Source organism: Erigeron canadensis, chromosome 4 (genome assembly GCF_010389155.1).
Source record: "Erigeron canadensis isolate Cc75 chromosome 4, C_canadensis_v1, whole genome shotgun sequence".
Lineage (NCBI taxonomy): Eukaryota > Viridiplantae > Streptophyta > Magnoliopsida > Asterales > Asteraceae > Erigeron > Erigeron canadensis.
Window position 1 is genome coordinate 26,699,611 of NC_057764.1, and position 22,326 is coordinate 26,721,936.

Below are 22,326 nucleotides of genomic sequence, written 5' to 3' on the forward strand. Positions count from 1 at the left end.
AAAACCTTGAAAAACGGCTGAAGTATAAGTGTGTGAGCTAAAGTGTCCAAGACTAGGGTTTGGGTGGAATGGTGGATGGTATTTATACCCCAAGAGAGAGAAAATGGTGATGTCAGCTCGATCTCGCACCGCTAGAACCCTTCCTCGCGCCGCTAGGAGCATTTTTAAGCAATTATGATCAATGAACATTGAAACTCGTGCCGCTAGGACTGAATCTCGTGGCGCTACTGGACTTGGTTCAGCAACTCGTGCCGCTAGCCAGCCAGCTAGCGCCGCTAGCTTGGCTTGGAGTCGGCTTTTCAGCTTCATTCTTCATCAACCCTCATCCGTTAGTGCATATGGACCCTTTTTTAGTCGTTTTTTACCATTTGTAAGCGATAAACTTGCTTTAGACCTAAAATCACTAGCAAATACCATAAAGCACCACAAAACATGTATAAACGGTTATCAAACGTGTCTAAAACGTCCAAATTGTATGAGGAAAACACGTATAAATTGAGACATATCAGCATAGATGAAAGAATCATCAAACAATGAAAATCGATAGTTAACAATTATTATAAAACATGCATCATGAACAAAAGTAAATATCATTATCCAAAGAGAATAACATGAAATCATGTTCAAGAATTAACGATTGATCTCATCTAAAGAGTTTAACTCGTGCATTGTTTTGTTTAAAAGATAATAAATTAACCTACTTTGAATAAGGATTGCGATTAATTCCTTGCAAAGCTTCGGTTATACTAATTAACATGAAAATATCAAAGTTTTTGTATTGAAAGTTGAAAGACTTTTGAGGTGGGGTGTTGGGATTTCTTGTAGCAAGGGTTGGTAAAGGAACTAAGAAGTTTTTATTTTTATAATATTAATTAATAATTTGCATTATTTATATTTATAGCCATATATATATATATGGACTTTTATTCACATACGGGGATTGGAAAGATTTTTTTATAAGATTTGGTAATCTATATATTATTTTATACGATATGATTTTATATATATTTCATATATATTTTTATTTAAATTTTTTTGAATATATATAAATATATAAATTTTATAAATATTGTCAAAAAATTATGGAGATGCCACGTAGTATAAATTCTATGTGGTAATATTATAAGCTAGTTTTAAGTTAAAGATGCTTTAGAATCGTTTGGTTAACTACTATTTTAATAATTATATATATATATATATATATATATACTTATTTTTGCAGAAGAACTAAGGAGTTTAGAAAGATGTCAATTAACTCCAAGAAGAATCTGCACAAAGAGCATATCAGTATTGACATCTTTATGGTCAAAAGCTAGATGGAGTATTTCTAAGCGAGGGGTACCCTATGTAAATTACCTTTTGGTTTATAGATGGTTAACGCCCATTGTTTTCGTTTTTGTTTACAATGCATATGTTTTATACCAGAAATTGAATGGAAAATATTGTGTACAAGACTCTTGACTTTTTTTTAATAAAAAAAGGCAAGTGTTACATGTTTGCTTAAGACGCCTTCCGAATAATTTTTTGCATACATGCCCGTGTTACTTTATTAGGGACCTTAGGGAGTAATTTATATACGGGCCACTTTATTAGGGGCTATAGGGATTAATTTGTATACGGGCCGACCAGTCTTACTTTATAGTTTATACAACTCATTAGTTTGTTCATACATTCACACAACACGCTACAACCACTTAACCATCGTTTTTTATAGGTACTGTCGTAATATGCAGGTACCCTTCTACTTTATCATAAATAGATTACTAAGAATCAAGAAATTAATATATTAAAAATGTGGAAGTAATTTTGGAAATAAGTTTGTGGTGAATAAATTGGTTGAAGTTTGACAAAATTTGTAATAGTAAGTTGGTTAGCAAAAATTATAGAAACATGAGTTGGTGGCCTAATTCACATGTGTCAAATCAAATAATGTTTAATGGGGTAATTTTTAATAGGATTAACTTAAAAAAATAGAAAACATCTTTCGACCAATTCATGAAAATAGCAGTGACCTTTAAAAGTTTTATTTTTTAGAAATAAACTTTCATTTATTACCGAAAATAGTAACATTTGACATGTGTTCATGGTGACGTGGACATTTTTGATTACGTGGCATTTTTAATAACGTGTCATTCTTTATAACACAGAAAATATAAAAGACCTTTTGACCAATTTATGAAAATAGCAATGACCTTTAAAAGTTGTACTTTTTAGCGTAAACTCTAATTTATTGTCGGATTACTCCAACACCTCGTCGGTATTGGATGTGGAGATAGATCCATATCTCCTTTATGATCTTCATACACAGCTTCTTAGTGCTTGAAATTAGAATAGACTCAACCAAAATCAATGAAAAGAAGCTGAAATTAGTTTCAGAATAAAACGATGAGAAGAGATATCTTACCGGAACCGAAACTGAAACGGAGTCATTATTTTTTTGGGTGAAATGACATAACTGATAAAAATTAAATAATAAATAAATAAAGAATAATGTCACGTCATTAAAAAGTGTCACGTAATCAAAAAATGTCCATGTCACCATGTACACGTGTCAAATATTGCTATTTTCGGTAATAAATGAAAGTTCGTTTCTAAAAAATAAAACTTTTAAAGGTCATTGCTATTTTCGTGAATTGGTCGAAAGGTGCTTTCTATTTTCTGCAATTATCACTTTTTAATAAGGAGTAGAGATAGTGTTATATATACATGGGTTTTTTATTTTTTATTTAAAAAAAAAACCCTCAAATTATTATTCTACTCACAACAATTTTACACGTGGTTAACCGAATGTAACCGAATTTTGATGTAGCCTACATATATGTATATAGACACAATTGTGTATTACGTGAATACATTATTTGTATATTTATTTTGCTAATTTCTGACATTTGATGCCTACAATTCTTACCTTCCTTCTAAATCTATGATTAGCATCAAACATTTTACGTAATTGTCTTGCATTTTTTTAATGAAATCTATTAAATTTGTTTCAAATATATATCGAAAAGCAAAAGTAAATGTAAGGTTGTTCGATACCAAAGTTTAAGTGTGAAAATCGCTCACATATTATATTTTTAATACTTGTTGTATAAATGAATAAATATTGGATCCATGTTTTTTTATAAATTTAAATATTAGGATTTGCGTGTCTATACCTAAAGTTAAGTGTTGGAAATCCTTATACGTACTTCCATCCACTATATCAAAGTATTAGTAATATAATATAGATAACATTTTAAATAGTAAAGCACAATAGTTTTATGTAGAAACTTAAATTGCATAAACATAACATAAAAATACTTCTTATGTCTCATATTAAATGTTTTAATTTCACACTTTAATCGTTAATATTTTTGTTTATGTTATATAACATTTAATATAAATATATGAACGAATTTAATTTTAAATTTACTTTTTATTGATATAATATTCATCAACTATTATATAATACAAACAAAAATATTTACGGTCAAAAATAAAAAAAAAATTACTAAAAAGAGTCAAACTAAGATTTTTAATTTAAGACAGAGTGAGCATTTCAAAAGTACATGTAATGTATACTTATTTACAAACGAAATATTAATGTAGTTAATAATAACGACTCTATATTTAAAAATTAATTAGTTAATGTGAATTGACGGAGTGAGTATTCCAAAAGTACATGCATACTTATTTACAAATGAAATATTAATGTAGTTAATAATAACGACTCTATTTTAAAAATTAATTAGTTAATGTGAATTGATGGAGTGAGTATTCCAAAAGTACATGTAATGCATACTTATTTACAAATGAAATATTAATGTAGTTAATAATAACGACTATTTTTTAAAAAAGGATTTGTTAATTAGTGCTTCTAGTGCATTATTTAAAAAACATTTAATGAAGTCCAACTTTCTTAAAATATAAAAAGATGTATTAATTATTCATTTAAAAATAGAAATTGTTAGATTGAATTAATACACACTAAATATAATTTTTGATTAATAAGGGAATAACAAGTTCATTAAATGTTTCTTAATTAGTGCACTAGGGGAACTAGTTAGCAACATAAAGATGGAACAAGAATCGGTGAAGAAACGGATCAAAAACAAGTCAAACGGATAAGAAGCTTTAGACTTTGTTTTAACTCTTGTTCTCAAAACACCAATACCTCAAATCACTTTGTTACTATATTATTAATCATATAAAGTGTGTTGTAATGTCCATAAGGTTACTTTGTTAATTCTTGTGCATCCGCGTACAACGAGTTTACGAAAGTAAACATGGTTTTATTTGTATGATATTTCTATGTCGAAGTTGTGTTATAATAGTTTTTACATATTGGGTTTTGATAATTCTATTCCCATGAAAAATATCATGAAGTTTTGTTACTGTTCGTTCATACGCATGTAAGCATGTGTTGTTTTCTCATAAGGTTTTTGAAATAGTCTACGGATTGATTATTAAAATTTCTAGTTGCTTCAAGTAGTTAGATAGCTAGACTGGATACCAATAGGGTGAAACCCCAGTGGTACTGCCCCTTACAAAGAGTTATAGGCAACTAAAAGGGCGGGTTCGAATCCTTCTAAGAAGATTCCCTCCCACCTATTTTTTTGGGAGTCATCACGTTGTAGTCTATGCGGGTAGTGACTAAGGGTATCTATTCGGTACATGGGACCAGAGGGTTCCCACCTATTTACTCTGTTGCTAGACTGGGATTTAGTCTAGTTGTGTTAAGAAATAGAAGCATTATTAGTTGTAACAATAACTATTTCAAGTGACATGAAATAGTTAGTTTGGTGCATAGTTGAAAGGTAGATATCCATATAAAAGTTGAAGAAGAAAGAACATGAGACTAGTTCTTATGTTGACTTTCATAAGTCAAAAATGCAAAGGTAATTAATATTCCATCCAGGAGTCTTTTCTACATATTTAGTTTAAATAATTGGATCCCTGACAACCCAATTTTAAAATGATTTTGTGTAAGGTCAAAGGTTTCAAATGGTTTCCAAAATGCTAAAAAGGATTTTCTAAAATTCAATGGCATTATTAATAGGAGTTTAATTATTGTTAATGTTTTCAAATGGATCATAAGTAGTTGATAAGTAACGTGACAACTCAATCATAAAACCCCCACTTTTCTAGATCAAACATAATACTATTATTAAGATTGATAAGCTAACGCTTTCCGTGTGTTCGATCATGAACTTACTAGTAATTATATTATAAACAACAAGGTATACTCCTTGTGTATAATAGTCTAGATATTGATATAGCCTAGTTTTATAAATTTAAAACTTAGTTACTTTTCATGGAAAAAAAAGATTAAATAAAAATAAAGTGAAAATTACACATCATTAACCATAAATCAAACCGAATTATGTGGTTTCTTAGGTAACCAAAATTAATGGTTCGATTTCATGTAGTAAGAAAAGATAACCAAACTCAAAATAAATGTTCATATCTTTTAACTAACTGAATCGAACTGTACGATTTGCAGCTCTAATAACTAAAGAAAAACTTAGGGTTAGTTTTGGTCAAAATCTAAAAGGGTTTAGCTCTTCAAAAAGTAAATAATTTTACACAAATTGTTATAGTGTGTATCGATTTTCCATCGTGTGTATAGTATGTAATGAAATTTCACGTTCCAATGATTGTATGTACCAACTAATTAAAAATTTGCAAACTGATAACGTGACATTGTATGTGTCAACTTATATGGTTGTTACATATTTTCCGATACATATAATAATCTGAATTTGAATAAAGTTCTATATTATAATTTTTATAAAGTTGTTTACATGCATATAAAGTCTAAAACAAAAATCCAAACTCATTGATGGATGAGGATCCTCTCAAGTTGCTTATAACTTTACTAGTAAAGTTGGAAGCATCTTCGCGTCTAAAATTTAAATATCATGTTAGAATCTTAACATTTAATTTTAATTTATTAAAAATCACTAACTTTATAAAGTTATAATAACTTTAAGGGAATCCCTATTTTAGTTAATTTTTTCCTCAACCCCAAAGTATTACTTTCCTTATGTAAAAAACCTAACAACTAAAACTGTACCCAATTCTTGAGCGGGGTATGGAGGAGTTGAGCTGTAGACAGTCTTACCTTTACCCAAAGGTAGAGAGATTATTTCCATAAAGACCTCCGGCCAAGAAAATGTAAAAGCCGTAAAAAGATAAAATATTTATACTTATATGTCGAGGTCAGGCATATACTTGTAGGCTGGGTCCGCCGGTTGGGAAGGGTAGCTGTAAAAAACCCCATATATATAAAGATTTGCGTGTCACGCTTTACACACGCGAGCCCTCTCCTGATTTTGTAAGTTTCAACCCCACTGCTCCCTGTATCTACCACAGCTACTATTTTTTTTTTTTCCGCTTCTTTTTTTCTCTTTAATTAAAATTTATCCTTAATTAATTTATTTACATGTAGTTAATTAATTCGATATTCGATGTTTTTTGGTGTGGCTAATTTTAGTTTTTGATTCCTTAGCTAATTAAAACCCTCATGCATTAACTCTTGTGATACAGTAAACCCTAGTAGTCCATTGTATATTGTGTGTGTGTGTGTGTGTATGTGTTTTAAAAAAAACATTATTTGTTTCGAAGTTTCATATTTTTGTATGTAGCAGCTCCTGCATTTTAGGGGTTGTTTTAGTTTAAAGCTTTTAGTAACTTGCTTATATTTGTAAAACGTTGATGGACCCACCCCCGCCACCACGGTAATATGGGGTAGCTGTTTAGGATTAGCTTGCAGTAAAGTGTTGTACATGAAAGCTGAAAATGATTTTAAGGGGTAGTTATTTTTATGTAGCGATGAACATATGGTACTGGATACCAGTCCTGAGACTGAATTTAAGTCTTGAATACGTATGTGGTACAAGGACCGGTATCCAATATGGTGGAAATTTAGTACCGGTACCGGGGAAAAAGTAAAGAAACCGGAACAGTCCCATTTTTTCCCAAACTCGAAGACTATGCCTCAGCACACTGAGTGCACCACACTTCTGCTGCCGAAAAAGAGGGGGGGGGGGGTATTTAGGATATTTAACTAATAGCTAGATTCCTACTAATTTGTATATCATACAATGTTACTATCTTTACAGAACAATTCATTGTATATATGGGTGCTCAGCTTTTTTTTTTTTCATATGATAGAATAAAACTGCAGGCAGTTTATTTGTAAAATTCAGTTTTTGTTATTTGAACATCTGTTCAAAATAAGCACCTATAATGATGCTTTAGAAAGTGTTTATTTTAGAGTAAACTGTAAAGAAAGGAAATCAGAACTTTTTTCTTTTAAACCAAACACTCGAAAAGTGCTCGTTGCGTTTTTTTTTAAACTTAATAAACTAAATGCATTTTAATAACACAATTCCAAATATCTTTTGACCCTCTATATTTAAGAACTATGTTAAGACTAACTCAACCGCCTGCTAAGGAAGATGTTCCCTCGTATTGGGAAACTTGACCATTTTTTTAAGTCCTCCACTGAGTAACCAACTGAGCTACGTGCCTGGAGGGTAGCCGGAAAGTTGTAGCAAGGATTGAACTTGGATCTTTATTGGCAGTTCCCTAGCCCCAACTGATGGGTCAAATCCATTTGGTCACTAAAGAGATTAGGAGTTTCATCTAAACACTCGATAGTCAATACTGCTTCTTTTTCTTTTTCTCATTGAAAAGCATATAAGTATTAAAAATGACCAATCCTTGTACTTTTGGTGTTGAATTTTCCCGCGATTCATATATGTTAAGTTAGCTCTATATCTAGAAGTACAAAGTCCAAAATGTACGGAGTAGTTTTGGATTTGTCTTCATCTATTCTTATGAAACTAAAATCCTGAACTGTTTCTGTTCTTATTACTTGTTTATCTACAGAGAAAAGAGTCATGAATGCTCCAGATCGTTATGAGAGATTTGTTGTTCCTGAGGGAATAAAGAAGTACAACTCTTTTTTTTTTTTCCTCTTTTTTTATATCTTATGTTCATGTTCATAAAGTTGTGTCTTTGATTTTGCTAATTCTGTTTTAAACTTTTTTTCTAGAGTATCCTATGAAAGGGATACGAAGATCATAAATGCAGCCTCGTTTACTATTGAGAGAGAAGACCACACCATAGGAAACATAGTCCGCATGTATGCAATCTCTTAAGTCTTAATTTTAACATAGTAGTTTGATGTCCCACTTAGTTTTTGGAAATCACATATGTGTTATGAATTTCGTGTTATACAAACAGGCAGTTACACAGGGATGGGAATGTGCTCTTTGCTGGCTACAAGCTTCCTCACCCTCTCCAGTACAAGATTATTGTTAGGGTTAGTATTCCATGCCTTAATATGTTTAGTTTGTATATCCCAATACTATGAAACAAATTCTATCCCTATACATGAGTAGGAAACTTTTATGGCGATTACCTTGTTGTTTCTTGGTGTTTGTGACTTTACATTAGTTAGATTGTCATCGTTTACTATATTCCAATATTGAAGACACTCTTACAAAGAATGTCACATAACTGTTGAGGCTAATCTAACCCTTATCCTTTTGAATGGATGTTAGGTGCAATTATTTGTTTTCATTTTACATTTTGATTATGGTAGGTAAAGTTAGTACAAAACCATATTTTCTTTAAAACTCACCAAATATATGCAAAAACTGAAGCAACACCTATAGCTTAATAATTTCAAAGATATACAATTTTTTAAGTTTTGTGTCTGCTTTCAAGTTTGATAATAGTTGATTAGTTTCTGCATACGCAGTTTACATTTCTGTCTTTATAAATCATTAGAGTTAATATTTGATCTCCCAAAATGGAAAGAATAGGTTTCACCTAGTGTTTCTCGTGTTTTTTCGTCCAGGTCCTTGAATCTGCCTTGCCTGCAGTATTATTCAAGGGTTATCTTATTTTAATTCAAAATCTATATAGGTATGTTCGAGTGGTTGAAATGTTTTTTTTATTGACAGACTAGAGGTGGCAATAGTCCAACCCATTTACTTAAATATGGGTCGATCTGGTTACATTTTACTTCTAACTAGTCAGATGGCTAAACTTTATTACCTAAGGATCAATTCAAATGAGTTGGACCGGTTAAAAAGTGATACGCCGTGCATTTATACTTGGAAAAAAGACAGGGTAGGCAATTGAATGCCCTAGAACTTTTTTGACTGTTTGATTCTAAAGAGCTAGATTAGCACTTAATAAGTGGTTATTGTTATCATATTTAGTACATTAATAATTTATACAGAGTAAATTTCAAGAGAAATAGACAAAAGCGTTTTAGGGTCAGCCTGCCCTGCCCGGTTAGACATTTATTAAAACTACTATTTCGACATTACCAAACTTGCTTGATCTGCACGATTAATAACTCAAATTTGGTGACGTTGCTTCCGTATTGTTTTCTTTTTATATATCAAATTTACCTTGGTCAGATTTGATTGACATGGACCCCTGCCCATTTATTGGAAATTTGGAATCAGATAATAGGGACCATTGTGGTGATCACATAATTGCTATCACACAATATAGACTTATCACAGCGGACGGTGTTCAAGTTTTTATGTGCACGATTTTTAATATGCACTCAGTACTCTATTTATTCTACGGTGGCGGTATCTAGTCATTGAGTTTTTTTGTTGGCTACGACGTGTAATTTTGTTTTTATTTGGTTTCTCATCATAATTATCCCATAAGGTGTCAATTTCGACTACTTTACTTGTGAATGGTTCGATGTGGGTAATGTTAAATCTGTAAAAAAGGTGAAACATGTTAAAACACAAAATAGCTAATAAGGAAATGTGAATAAGGAAGTAGGTCAAATATTCAAATGGGCCGAAACACAAAAAAGGTCAAATATTCTATTGGGTGGAAACTTGAAAGTTGCCCATACCAGAGTGTAGTTTTTAATGCTTTAAGCTTTCTAAATCATTTTCTTTAGATTATATTACTATTGAATTTGAAATAGTATATATTTTGGGATCATTGCTAAGTGTCACCACACTAATAGTATAATACAAACAAGATGTTTTAGACACAGTGTTCTCACGTCAATGGGCCCGGAGTGTATAACTTACTACCTGAACCTACCCGTCCATTTGCCATCTTTAACTTCCCGGAGTGTATAACTTACTACCTGAACCTACCCGTCCATTTGCCATCTTTAACTTTTATAATCGGTGTTTTTGGTTTAACAATGGTTGATGGGGTATTCCACAGGTTCACACAACTAGCCAGTCGTCGCCAATGCAAGCTTATAACCAGGCTATTAATGATCTTGACAAGGAACTTGATCATCTGAAATCTGCATTTGAGGTATGCATTCTTCTTTCTTAGCACTATTACTTTTTAGGCACCTAATAGGTTCACTAATATGATTCACTGCATGACTTCCAAGTCTGTGACCATCAATTATTTGATCGCAAATACCACAACTTTTATGTTTTTTTTAATTGGTGGTTCAGTCAACTAGTGTCTTACTGAAGTATGATACACATAATGCTTCACTTTTACAGGCTGAGGTAGCAAGGTTTTCTGGGGAGTAGTAATACCTAAAAGTCGATGTGATGTTGGAAAACTTGACGCAAATTAACTTGATCTTCTTTTGGTATGTTGTGATGATATCTGGATGCATGCAAGTTAAAAACTAGTAAGTTCTAATGGCAAATTCAAAGCTGTGATTTGCACTCCTTAGAATGTTAAGCCTCATTGCTATGCTCACATGAGTGATTTTGAAGTCGTCGTTGATATATTGGTAGAACTTACTACCACGACTTCAAATTTTTATTTATTTATTTGTCAACCTAGGTATCCCATATGCTTTGCAAGCCAAGTATAGTAGTGCCCCTTACTTTAGGGTACACATAACCCGAGCATTTGCTCAAGCCCACATGAAAACGGGCAAGCCTGATACTGCACAATCAGACCCAACCGGACTTGTTTGAGACAAAATCCAAACCACTTAACTACCCATGTTTGAGTTACATGCAAGCACTATCAAACCCGCTATAGTTAAACGATATTGAGCCATTCTGCATTAAAATCCCTTAAAAATAATTGAAGTAAATGAAGGAAAGAAAGAGAAATAACAATATCTTTCCATTGGGAGATCGGGATAAGAAGTGTGCTAAAGGGTCAGGGTGTAGATGATTAATTATTCATGGATACAGAATGTGAGTAAAGAAATGATAGGCGAGAGGGTTTCAGAACGATGCCACGTAGAATATACTACCTCATAAGCTGTGAGCCTGTGATTTGTTATCGACAAATAATGATACCTTAACCCTATAAACTAGACCCATTTATATAAGGGATGGGCCCAACTACTGTAACCAGAGGGGACTAGGGAAGGAAGTGGTTTAAGTGAAACCAAAACCACTCACCAATGAAAAATACTACTCAAATGGCTCCTTTAACCACCATTTTAAACCAAAATGGTGGGAGTGGAACCCTTGCCTACCCTCACCGATCATTAATTAGATATAGTAGTATATAGTAATCAAAACCACTCGATTTGCAGAACCAATCCCTTAACCGAATTAGTGGCGGTGGTGTAGCCGAGCAACCAAATCGAAACCGACCCCCTTAACTGAGGCCACTCCCTCCCCCCTTGTATATATTATAATATTGCAATGAGATAACCTTTTAAGAAAGTCTTTCAAATAATCATATGATCATGACACTTACACTTGTCATCTTATTGTGCTATTTGGAGAATAATTTATAGAATTTTATATGAGGATATATCATTTTTATGATAATAATATGATATGAAGTTCATGAGCACGCCTTTATAAGAGTAGATATTTAATTAATTACAACAATCAAGTCACATGTGAATAAACCCTTAACCCAAGTCACCACGCCTTTTTGTTTATTGAAACTTAAAAAAGGTATCAGACCGATCTGGACATGTTCGGACCAAAACCCGGTTTATGCATAAATTGAAGTGTGCTGACCTAACCATATTATCGGCCAAAAATTCCGCACCCCTTCAATGGGAATGTTTGTTTCAGTTTCTCTTCACAGTGGGAAAACTTGATTTTCAACTTTGTTTCTTTGAATATTCTATTATTCTGTATGTAAATTTTGGAAATGGGCCAGCTTTGGTGTTTGTATACTATTTGATATCTATATCTATTTGGTTGCAAATTGATGGATCTTGTCTCAATAAGTGATAGATAAAGGTAGGCTTTGCGTGTGTTTTTATTAGTGTAGTGGTCCTTCATAAGTAGTCCTTTATTTTCATTTTCCTCTAACACCAAGTTTATAAGGGGAAAGGAGTGGGGGTCGGTAAACCTCATCGCCAATCGGCGACGGGTGGTAACACTGCCGCCCCCCAAACATCTATAGAGAGAGAAGAGAGGGGGGGGGGGGGGCGAGAGAAAAGATAGGTGATTGGCTATGGAAGGAGTGTGCGTGTGGGGACCATTTTTAAAGGTTTTTTCTTTAAAAAATCAATGGAACTATGGAAGGTATCCATCTATATCTATATTTATACGACTATATAAGGCAAACAACATTTTCTTTCCTTTTAACTTTTCAGCCTTTGAAAAGTCTAAAATATCTTCAAGTTTAATCAAATGTTGAAAAATTATTGTAAAAGATAACACTTGAACATGAGACCTATATATGGCTTTTAAAGCATCACCTTATCAGTTACCGTTCAACAAACTAATGTTGGTTTGATAATTTTCCTTTCATTAAATATATGTTTTTACTTTCTTTAGACGTAAATTAAATATTTTCATCATATATATTTATAAATATCCTTAATAAAATTTTTTACAACATACATTTTTCAAGCCTTAAAATAAATATACTATCTCATTTACATCAATTATTTTTTTATTAGAAACCATACTGCTATTGCCAACGCCGTCATAGTCACCTGTCTTTGCCACTGCCGTCACATTGTGCGGATGCCTTTCTAGTGTATATATATATTATGTATGTATATGTGGAAGAAGAAGCACAACAACGTTTTTTCTTTTCCTTTTTTTTTTTTTTATAAATATTTTGATGCTATATTAAATTTGAAACAATACTTGAAACAATATTAAGTGGTAGGATATCAACCAGAAGGAAAATGATAAATTGACTTAATGTTTCTAATAATCAACTTAAAACTTTGAAACATTGACATGTTTATTCCACTTAGTTTCTTTCTTAATCTTATCCATTAAATCTTCCAAGTGTCACCATCTTATTATTGGATTGATTTTTAGACATATTAATTAGGTTGATTTATCATTATTCCGGAAGGAAACTTTCTAAATGGAGGGCTAAACTCATATATATTGGTGATGGTTTTATTTTCATTTATTCGGGGGAGTGTTTTTTTTTGGTGGTGATAGTGATAGAACTAAAGATACCTTGTGATAAAAGGGGAACATGTTTTAACAGCAAAGGAGTTTGGTGGCTTTGGCATAAGGTCATTTATATGCCTTAAATCCGGGGGGGGGGGGGGGGGGGGGGGGGGGGATTTCGTTATAAATGGAGGTGAAGTTATGGAAATTAAAAATAGTGGGAAAAAAAATGAGTATTTGGAAAGTGGAATATGCTGTTTGATTTCGACAAAGAATGAATATAAAAAAATTTAAATTTTTAAATAATAATAATAATAATATTAATACAAATACCATCATAAAAACAAATAATTTTTTTTTTTCATTTTCACCTATTATCTACAATTTTTAAAGAATGGAGAGAATAAAATTGATTTCAATTTCTCAATTCTTTCCATTCTCAAACAAGAAAAGTCTTTCTCTCTTTTTATTCTCTCATTTTCATTCCATCCTACTAATTACCCTTATGTTCTTGAGTTATTTTGAAGAAAAAAATACAATGGATAATAAAACAGGTGGTCTTCTTGAGTTTATTTTAAAATAAGAAATAAATGATATGATATGATTGCAATGGGTAATTTAGCTTTTTTTTAAAAAAAATTATTTTTCTCATAATATTTGAAGTGATTTGAAAGGCAGCAAACTTAAATTTCATCTTTTATCTATACTTTTATACTACTATATAAAAGTTATACATCTATGTAGAAAAGTTTACAATTTTGGGACATGTGAAATTACCATTTTACCCTTAAATAATAACTTACACAATCATTTCATTATCTTTCAAAAGATATTCACTATCCTTAAAAATCAAATATCTTTGTCTTAATTACCTACACCACTTAACACCGACGCTACCATATCGTAACTAATGTTATCGTCGCCGTATTACGCAGATATCATGCTCGTTTGCTTTTATAAATAGATCTCGTGAACATGCACAAAGTCAATGTTTAAAAGCTTTGGATTCACTAGGTATATAGTTTACATATTTTCTAAGAAAATGAAATAGTTAATGGTCATGAGGCTGGTAGTGGTTGGAAGTTGTAACACTCAAATAGATATAACAAAGTTCACAAAACAACAATATAACTCCACCTCCATTTATAGAATTATAGTACGTGAATGTTTTGGACCCAATTTAGTAGTTTCATAATAAAAAAAAAATCCATCTAAATAAACCCCACAAACGTGACCCGGTGGGAATTGCAAGATGAAAGACCTTACCGATTACAAATGATAACAATTTTAAACAAGTATGGCGTCCTAAAGCTAGATTGGAAAGTTTGACTTAATACTTAAAAGGAAAGTTTTATTAGGTATTTAAGGTATAAAGCTGTAGGATAATTTAGACTCTTTTTTTTTTCTTTCAGTTTTTAAAATATAAACACACACACACACAAAAGTTTATGTTCTAAATACTTTGTAGCAAAGCATCTATAAATAGATGTCAAATCAAGATTTGTAAGATTGTTACATGACATTTTTCTTATATTTGACAAGTTTGTTTTTCCAAGGCACACCATATTTGAAATAATTGAGTCAACGTTGTTGGTGATACGAGTATTTTATTACTAATTTTTTAGTATACTACATGCACATATAAAGTATACACCTGGCAAGTTTCTTCATCACCTTGTAAATCTTGGCAGGGATTCATAAACAATGATATCAAGTAGTCAAGTTAGCCAGTGGTCATTAGGGTGGCCCGAACTTACTACCCAAAAAGATGACCTCACTCTTGCATTACTCACCATTTTAGCCATCACATTGACTATCTCATGGTTTAGATCCTTTTGCGCCACATCACTATTGCCACCGGGACCCCGTGGCTTGCCAATAGTGGGATACCTTCCATTTCTTAGGCCAAACTTGCACCACGAATTTAACAAACTCGCACAACGTTATGGCCCCGTTTTCAAGCTCAAGCTTGGTGGTAAAACGCTCATCGTGGTCAGCTCGTCCGACCTAGCTAAAGTTGTCTTACGTGAACAAGACGATATTTTTGCTAACCGTGACCCCCCACTGGCTGGTGCGATCATCTCATACGGTTGTCAAGATATACTATTTTCAAACAACAATTCTTACTGGCGTAACCTTCGTAAAGTGTTGGTGTCTGAAGTCCTAAGCAACAAGAATGTAGAAGGTTCTAGAATTTTTCGTGTTCGTGAAGCTAGGAAAACGGTCAATTATGTGTATGGAATGATAGGATCGGAGGTCAATATCAGACAAATCGCCTTCTTTACATCTTTAAGAGTTGTGACTAATATGTTATGGGGTACAAGTTTGGTTGAAGATGAAAAAAGCAACAATATTAATCGTGATTTCGAGGTATGATCAAATTTCCAATATTTCATTTCATTAATAATGTTGATCGTCATTTTATTAAATCCTTAGGCTGGAGCCTGGAGGTCCTTCAGGAAGCAGTCTCTATACCTTTGGGTTGGGGAAAGTTGTCTACACAATACCTCCCTCATACCTGCTTTCGTCGGGATTTGGTTCTGTTGTTGTTGTTGTTGTTGTTGTTGTATTCTAGTGTGGAGGTCAATATCATATATGAGAGCATATGCCTTTTATCAAATATACACTAACACATAGCTATATATCGATCAATCATTAGGAGGTGATTACCAATATAGTGGAGCTTGTAGGAAGGGCAAATTTGTCGGACTTTTTCCCGATATTGTCAAGACTTGATCTGCAAGGCATAGAGCGAGACACGAAGCAAGAATTGAAGACAATGGATGGTATTTTCGAGGATATTATTGAGGGAAGAATCATGCTCTATAAAACTAAATCGAAAGAGGCCGTAGTAGTTGAACAAGAGGGCAAGAAAGACTTCTTGCAAATACTACTAGAGTATAAGAATCAAAATACTACAGCAACCTCATTCAACATTACTCAGATAAAAGCTCTTTTTATGGTATGTTTTAGGCTATATATAAATAAATTTAACACGTGACTGTTTACAATTCACCTCCTGATAAATATAAATTTAGTATTTATTTAATATAGTTAATTGTTTAAACAGAACATTGTATCCGGAGGAACAGACACGACATCAACGATGGTGGAATGGACAATGGCAGAGCTTTTGCAAAATCCAACTGTAATGAAAAAGGTACAAGATGAATTAGAGGAAGTTGTAGGACTAAACAACATTGTTGAAGAGTCTCATCTTTCAAAGTTACATCACCTAGATGCAGTGATCAAGGAAACATTACGTTTACATCCTCCGCTTCCTCTCTTGATAACACGGTGTCCAAGTCAATCTTGCAACGTAGGCGGATACACAATTCCAAAAGGTTCTGATGTTTATTTGAACGTATGGTCTATTCATAGGGATCCTAAGTATTGGGACAACCCGTCTGAGTTCAATTATAATAGGTTTCTAAATCTTGACAGTACAACAAAGTACGATTATAATGGAAATAATTTCAACTTTCTCCCATTCGGGTCTGGGAGAAGAAGGTGCCCCGGAATTCCCTTGGGTGACAAAATGTTAGTGTATTTTTTGGCTTCGTTGTTGCACTCATTTAATTGGGCTTTACCAAGTGGCAAAGAGCACGAGCTCTCCAGTAAATTTGGTATAGTCTTGAAGAAAAGAGAACCTCTCATAGCGATTCCATCACAAAGGTTATCAAGCCAAAACCTCTATATGTAATGTAATGTAATAAATTGGTGCAATAGTTGCATTGTGTAATAGTTTTAGAAGCATAAAAAATAAAGGATATGAATAATGTTCGGGTTAGTATTCTTAAAATCGTATTTTTTGTAGTTTGTATAATCAAATAGTATATGAAACAAATGCTAACCCTAAACATGACTAGGAAACTCATAGTGATTACTCGATATATGTCAGAGTTTGTGACTTTCTACATTACTAATAACAATTTGTATAGATAAGTGGACATATGGTTCTTGTTTTATCTTATTCCATGGTTGAAGACACTTCTAAAAAAGAGGTCACAGAGTTATTGTATAGCCCTATTTCTTGAATGGATGTAAGGTACAGTTTATAGTTCTAAAATGACAATGATACCATAAGTCAATATATATATGCAAATGGCTAAATAGTTGCAAAACGGAAGCACTTCTCAAGTTTTTTTTAGTAATAGAAATGAATAGAAAGGAAAGGGAATTTTAGCCCTTTTTAGTCCCAAAGTTTTTTTTTTTTGCATTCTCAAGTTTTGAGTATGATTTTAAGTTTGTTAATAGTTTCTGGATATGCAATTTATATTCCTGTTCTTTGGAGAGTTAGTACTAATATAATATCGACTCCCCAAATTGCAAAGCATATGGTTCAATTAGTGTTTCATGGGTCTATCTGTCTAGGCCCTTCACTCTGTCTGCAGTATTACTCATGGGTGGTTTTTTGTGTGTTTTTGTTGGGATAGAGTCATGGTCCATTAACTGTGTCTGTACTTTGTATTATACTGTAAGATATATTCGGTAATAAAAATTGACTCTATCTTTTTCAAAAATTAAAAAAAAGTATTCATGGTTTTCTTAGTAACTTGAAATCTGTATCACATGTTTAAGTGGTTGAGCTGTTTTTCTATATCTATACCGAAATCTGTATCATATGTTTGAGTGGTTGAGCAGTTTTTCTATACCGATAGTCCGATACACTAGAGATGGCAATATTCCAAGGCTTTTACCTAGATATGGGTTGATCACCTAATTTTTTTTACCTCTAACTGTTCAGATATCCAAACTAAAAAACCGTGGTGAAAAAAGGAACGAGTCAGAAATGTTGAGCCGGTCGAAAGTTATACAACTTGTGGTTAACTACTTAACTGCTTATCTTATGAGAAGGCAGTGGATGCCTAGAACTTGTTTAACTGCTTGATTAGTATGTACTTATATGTTTTTAATCATATATAAATCCATTACTAATTTTAGTGTCAAGAAAAAAGGAACAAAATGTTTCTGGTTCAGCCTTTTCAACCCAGTTGACCTTTTTAAAAACTACTACTATTTCTGACCCGTTACCTTCCGACTTCAATATGTTACCCAACTTGTCGGGTCTGCACGACTAATAGCTCAAATTAGGTGACATGGGTACCTTATCGTTGTTTTCTTTTAACTTCCATGCGACTGGATTTGCATAGTCCCTTACATAATGTATTGGAACCAGATAACAAGGATTATGTTGGTCCCAGAAGGACTATCACACAACATGTGGACGTGAATAATCGGACGGTTTTCAAGCTTTCATTTTCAAAATTTTATTTTATGTGTATTCTGTTTATTCTATCGTGGCACAATCTGGTCATTTGCTATGGTGTTGCATTTGTTTGTCTTATCTATTTCTTCGCATAATTACTACTGTATTATAGGAAGGTGTCAATTATGACCAGTTTACTCATGGATGGGTTGACTTGGGTCATATTTGTCACTAAAAGGTCAAATATTTGAATCACAGAAAAGCTAAATAGAAAATGGGTTAAAACTTAGAAGTTGCCCATAGTATAGTTTAAGTGTTTTAAACCTCTAAAGTAATTTATCTAAATTAGATTACTATTAAATTTCTTGTATATATTTGGTGATCATAGCTGACACACCAATTGGTCTTGGTCATAAAATGAAGTTTGTAGACAAAAAAGAGATTTGTGTCAATGGGCCTGGCATGTCTAACTTATCTGTTCCAACCTAGACCCAATTTGACCCTGAGTCTACCTTACATTTTGCCACTTTATACATTTATAATCGGAGTTTGTAGTTTAACCATGGTTGATGGGGTATTTCACAGGTTCACACAGCTAGCCAGTCGTCATCAACGCAAGCTTATAACCAGGCCATCACCAATCTTGACAAGGAATCTGATCATTTGAAACTTGGATTCTTCTTTTATATTATCAGTTTTTAGGCATCATATATATAGATTTCACTGGTATAATATATACACTGCATGTCTAAGGCCATGACCATCAATTATTTGATCACGAATACCATAACTCTATGTTTTTTTTATTCGGGGGTAGTTTAGACGTTTAGTCAACTAGTGTCTTATTGAATTATGGTTGTGTATAATGATTTCTTCATTTTTACAGGCTGAGGTACCCGGGTTTTCTGGGGAGTTGTAAATTGTAATGCCTAAAAGGCGATGTGATATTGGAAAACTTGACTGCACATTAACTTCATTTTCTTGTGGTATGTTGTGTTGATGTCTGGATGCATGTCACTCAAAATTTGGCAATTTCTAATGGCAAATTCAAAGCTGCTGCGATTTGCACTCCTTGAAACGCTTGAGCCGTCATCGCTGTGCTCACGTGTGACTTTTAAGTCCTTGTTACTGTAATGAACTGATAAAAGTGATTATTACGACTTTAAATCTTCCATAGTAAAATGATCTAAATTCAAAGAATATTCGGTCATTCTGTATTTAAATGCCTTAAAACTGGTTATTCTACATTTACTCCCAAAAATGAGTTGTCTTTTTTTTTTTTTTTTTTTTTAGTTTGGTGAAAGAAAATTAGGATGTCGATCATCTAAGTGACTGGTTTGATCAAAACTTAATTAAGGTAATGAGTTCTTTTAGTGAAATAAAGGTTGATGTTCTCGCAACACCCACTTGAACCCAACCGATTCTACGCCTTCAAAGGCCATCATGTATGAATCAGATTTTGTCTGCAGCTTAAACTGATCAAAAGTGGTTCATTGCCTGCCTACATGTATTCGGCGGCCTTTTGGTATTGGAAATGATCTCTGTTTATCGATTCATCTAATAAGCAAGCATTCCATCATATTGATTAGTGGTAAACACTATTGCCTCTGGAGACAGAGGTCATGGGTTCGATCCTCATCCCATGCAAAGGTTGGAGGGCCTTTTCTACCATTTAGGTAGAAACTGAAAGCAGCCTCTCTACTTAGGTAGAGGTAAGGTATGCCTACATCTTAACCTCCCCCATACACCGTCGAGGTATTGGGGCTCAAAACCCGCGAAAGGCGGCACTGAGCAGTTACTTACTTACTTACTTACTTTTCCATCATATTGATTATGGAACAAAAATGCATGTCCTAATTCAGTATTTTCTAAACAAGATTTTTCAATGAACCAATCCAAGGTTATAACCCAATCATTAGCAAAATCGTTATTGTTTAACCAATAGGTGTTTCTAACCCTCATTGGAATGGAACATTGGTTATTGTATGATTAACTTTGTCTTTTTTTTTAAAGGCAAACGAACTTTTGTAAATAACGAGAACTGTACCCGCGCGTTGCGGCTGCGGCAGTGATGTGATGGCAGCAACGGCGGTGGTGGCGGCGAGTGGCGGTGGCGGTAATGGCGAGTGGTAATTTTAAATGTTAAACAAGACTATTTGCTTTATAAATAGGGAAAATGATAAAGACAGCCCCCAGGGCTGTCACTAACAACATATTACATGCTTAAAAATTTGTACATTATATATTAAAAACCTTCCCCTGATTTTTCTAACAACAAGGTACAAATTTTAACACACCCAATTAGTTTTTACTAACAACCCTAAGGGCTGTCACTAACAAAACCCTATAAATAGATATAGATATAACCTGAGCAGGTTGCTACTTGCTAGAACCTTTTAGTACATCCATAATTAAACAATAAGCTCCTACCAAAATATTACAACGAACCTTTTTAAAAAAAAATACTAGATACATCAAAACCGCTCCCATTCGAAGTTAAAAGCATTTTAGTGGTATTATTCATTGTGTATTGTTAAAGTTAGCTTGATGAGATTTTCAATTTTCCTTGACTACAAATTACAAGGAGTTGGAAGATGAAGAACTTCAACGCAAGTCCATTCCTTTTAATTAAAGTTAGCTTAATTATATGCAACATCAAACTTTGATATTTGTTTGGCATTAAGATTGCTCAAATCTAACCAATCCACAATCTCTGACTTTTATTGGTGTAGCAAGAACATGAAAACTTATCATAAGACATCTATAACAATAAATTTCTATAAGTTATAAATATTGGAGAAATGTTAGGTAAAATATGTGATACCTATCTTAGGTAAAGCAGAGGATTATGTACGAGTAAAATTTTGGGGAGGTTAGGTAAAGTTCTGGGGGGGACTTATGTATGTTTATTAAATTCAAATATATAATTTATAACTTTTTTTAAAGTGGCAGTACCTAAGCTTAGCTAAAGTCTATAAATATATTTGTAAACATCAAGTTAAGATACATGTATTTATTTATCCCTAAAATAATTATTTACTATTTCATTTTAGTTCATCTCATAATATATATATATATTTCTATTTTGTACTACACTTTTATTCTCGATACATTTTTGAAAGGCACTAACTGTTGCAGTTCAAGAACACAAGCCAAAGGATGGCGTAGCTAATGCAGAAGGTTTTGAGGCAGTTGCGAGTTCATCGGGTCTGAAATAAACGGTTACGAAGACCAAGTAAAAGTAAACGTAGTTATTAGTATCACGTTTAATTTTAATCAATAGTGGAGTAACCCACTTGCATGCATTTCTCATATTAATTCCCATGTTTCCAATTAAGTATTTGTAACCTCCACCCATGTTCCCAAGTAGGATACGGTTTCATTTGCATATTTCCTTTATAAATCGTACTTGCATCATGAATGAAAGGCAGAGAAATTTGTCTAAGTTATTGTGTCTCTTCTCTTTACTTCTTTGGAGTTTAACCCACTCAACGGGTCCATAACACTAACCTTTAAAAGTCTACGCAAAAAACAAAAATATTATTGTCATATTATTATTAGACAACATTGTCATTACACACTCTTTGTATTTTTCACCAAACAATTATTTTGAAATGAGAAGTATATTTTTATGAAAGATGAAAAAAGTAAAATTTTTATTATGGACCATTTATTTTAATTACTATATTTTTTTTGTCTCTCACAACGGCATTATTCGATAGCTTAAGAGGATTTTACTATGTGTCTTTCAAGCATCGGTTAATGGAAATAGAAATAAGGGGGGAAGGGAGTGGTCGCGGGGAAGGAGGAGCGGGGAAGCGG

The 22,326-nt window shown here is 32.8% G+C and overlaps 2 protein-coding genes across 2 annotated transcripts; both read left to right on the forward strand.

Annotated features, from left to right (window-relative positions):
* Nucleotides 1-6,283: 6,283 nt before the first annotated feature.
* Nucleotides 6,284-10,676, forward strand: LOC122596290 (DNA-directed RNA polymerases II, IV and V subunit 11). Its single transcript, XM_043768839.1, has 6 exons — nucleotides 6,284-6,316; nucleotides 7,876-7,939; nucleotides 8,042-8,131; nucleotides 8,233-8,311; nucleotides 10,207-10,302; nucleotides 10,503-10,676. Exons 2-6 carry the CDS (start codon nucleotides 7,887-7,889, stop codon nucleotides 10,530-10,532), a joined length of 348 nt encoding a protein of 115 aa, XP_043624774.1. The 5' UTR covers nucleotides 6,284-6,316; nucleotides 7,876-7,886; the 3' UTR covers nucleotides 10,533-10,676.
* Nucleotides 10,677-14,842: 4,166 nt separating this feature from the next.
* Nucleotides 14,843-17,097, forward strand: LOC122595943 (geraniol 8-hydroxylase-like). Its single transcript, XM_043768426.1, has 3 exons — nucleotides 14,843-15,665; nucleotides 15,955-16,257; nucleotides 16,366-17,097. The coding sequence occupies exons 1-3, from the start codon at nucleotides 15,000-15,002 to the stop codon at nucleotides 16,996-16,998; spliced, it is 1,602 nt and encodes a 533-aa protein (XP_043624361.1). The 5' UTR covers nucleotides 14,843-14,999; the 3' UTR covers nucleotides 16,999-17,097.
* The last annotated feature ends 5,229 nt before the right edge of the window (nucleotides 17,098-22,326 follow it).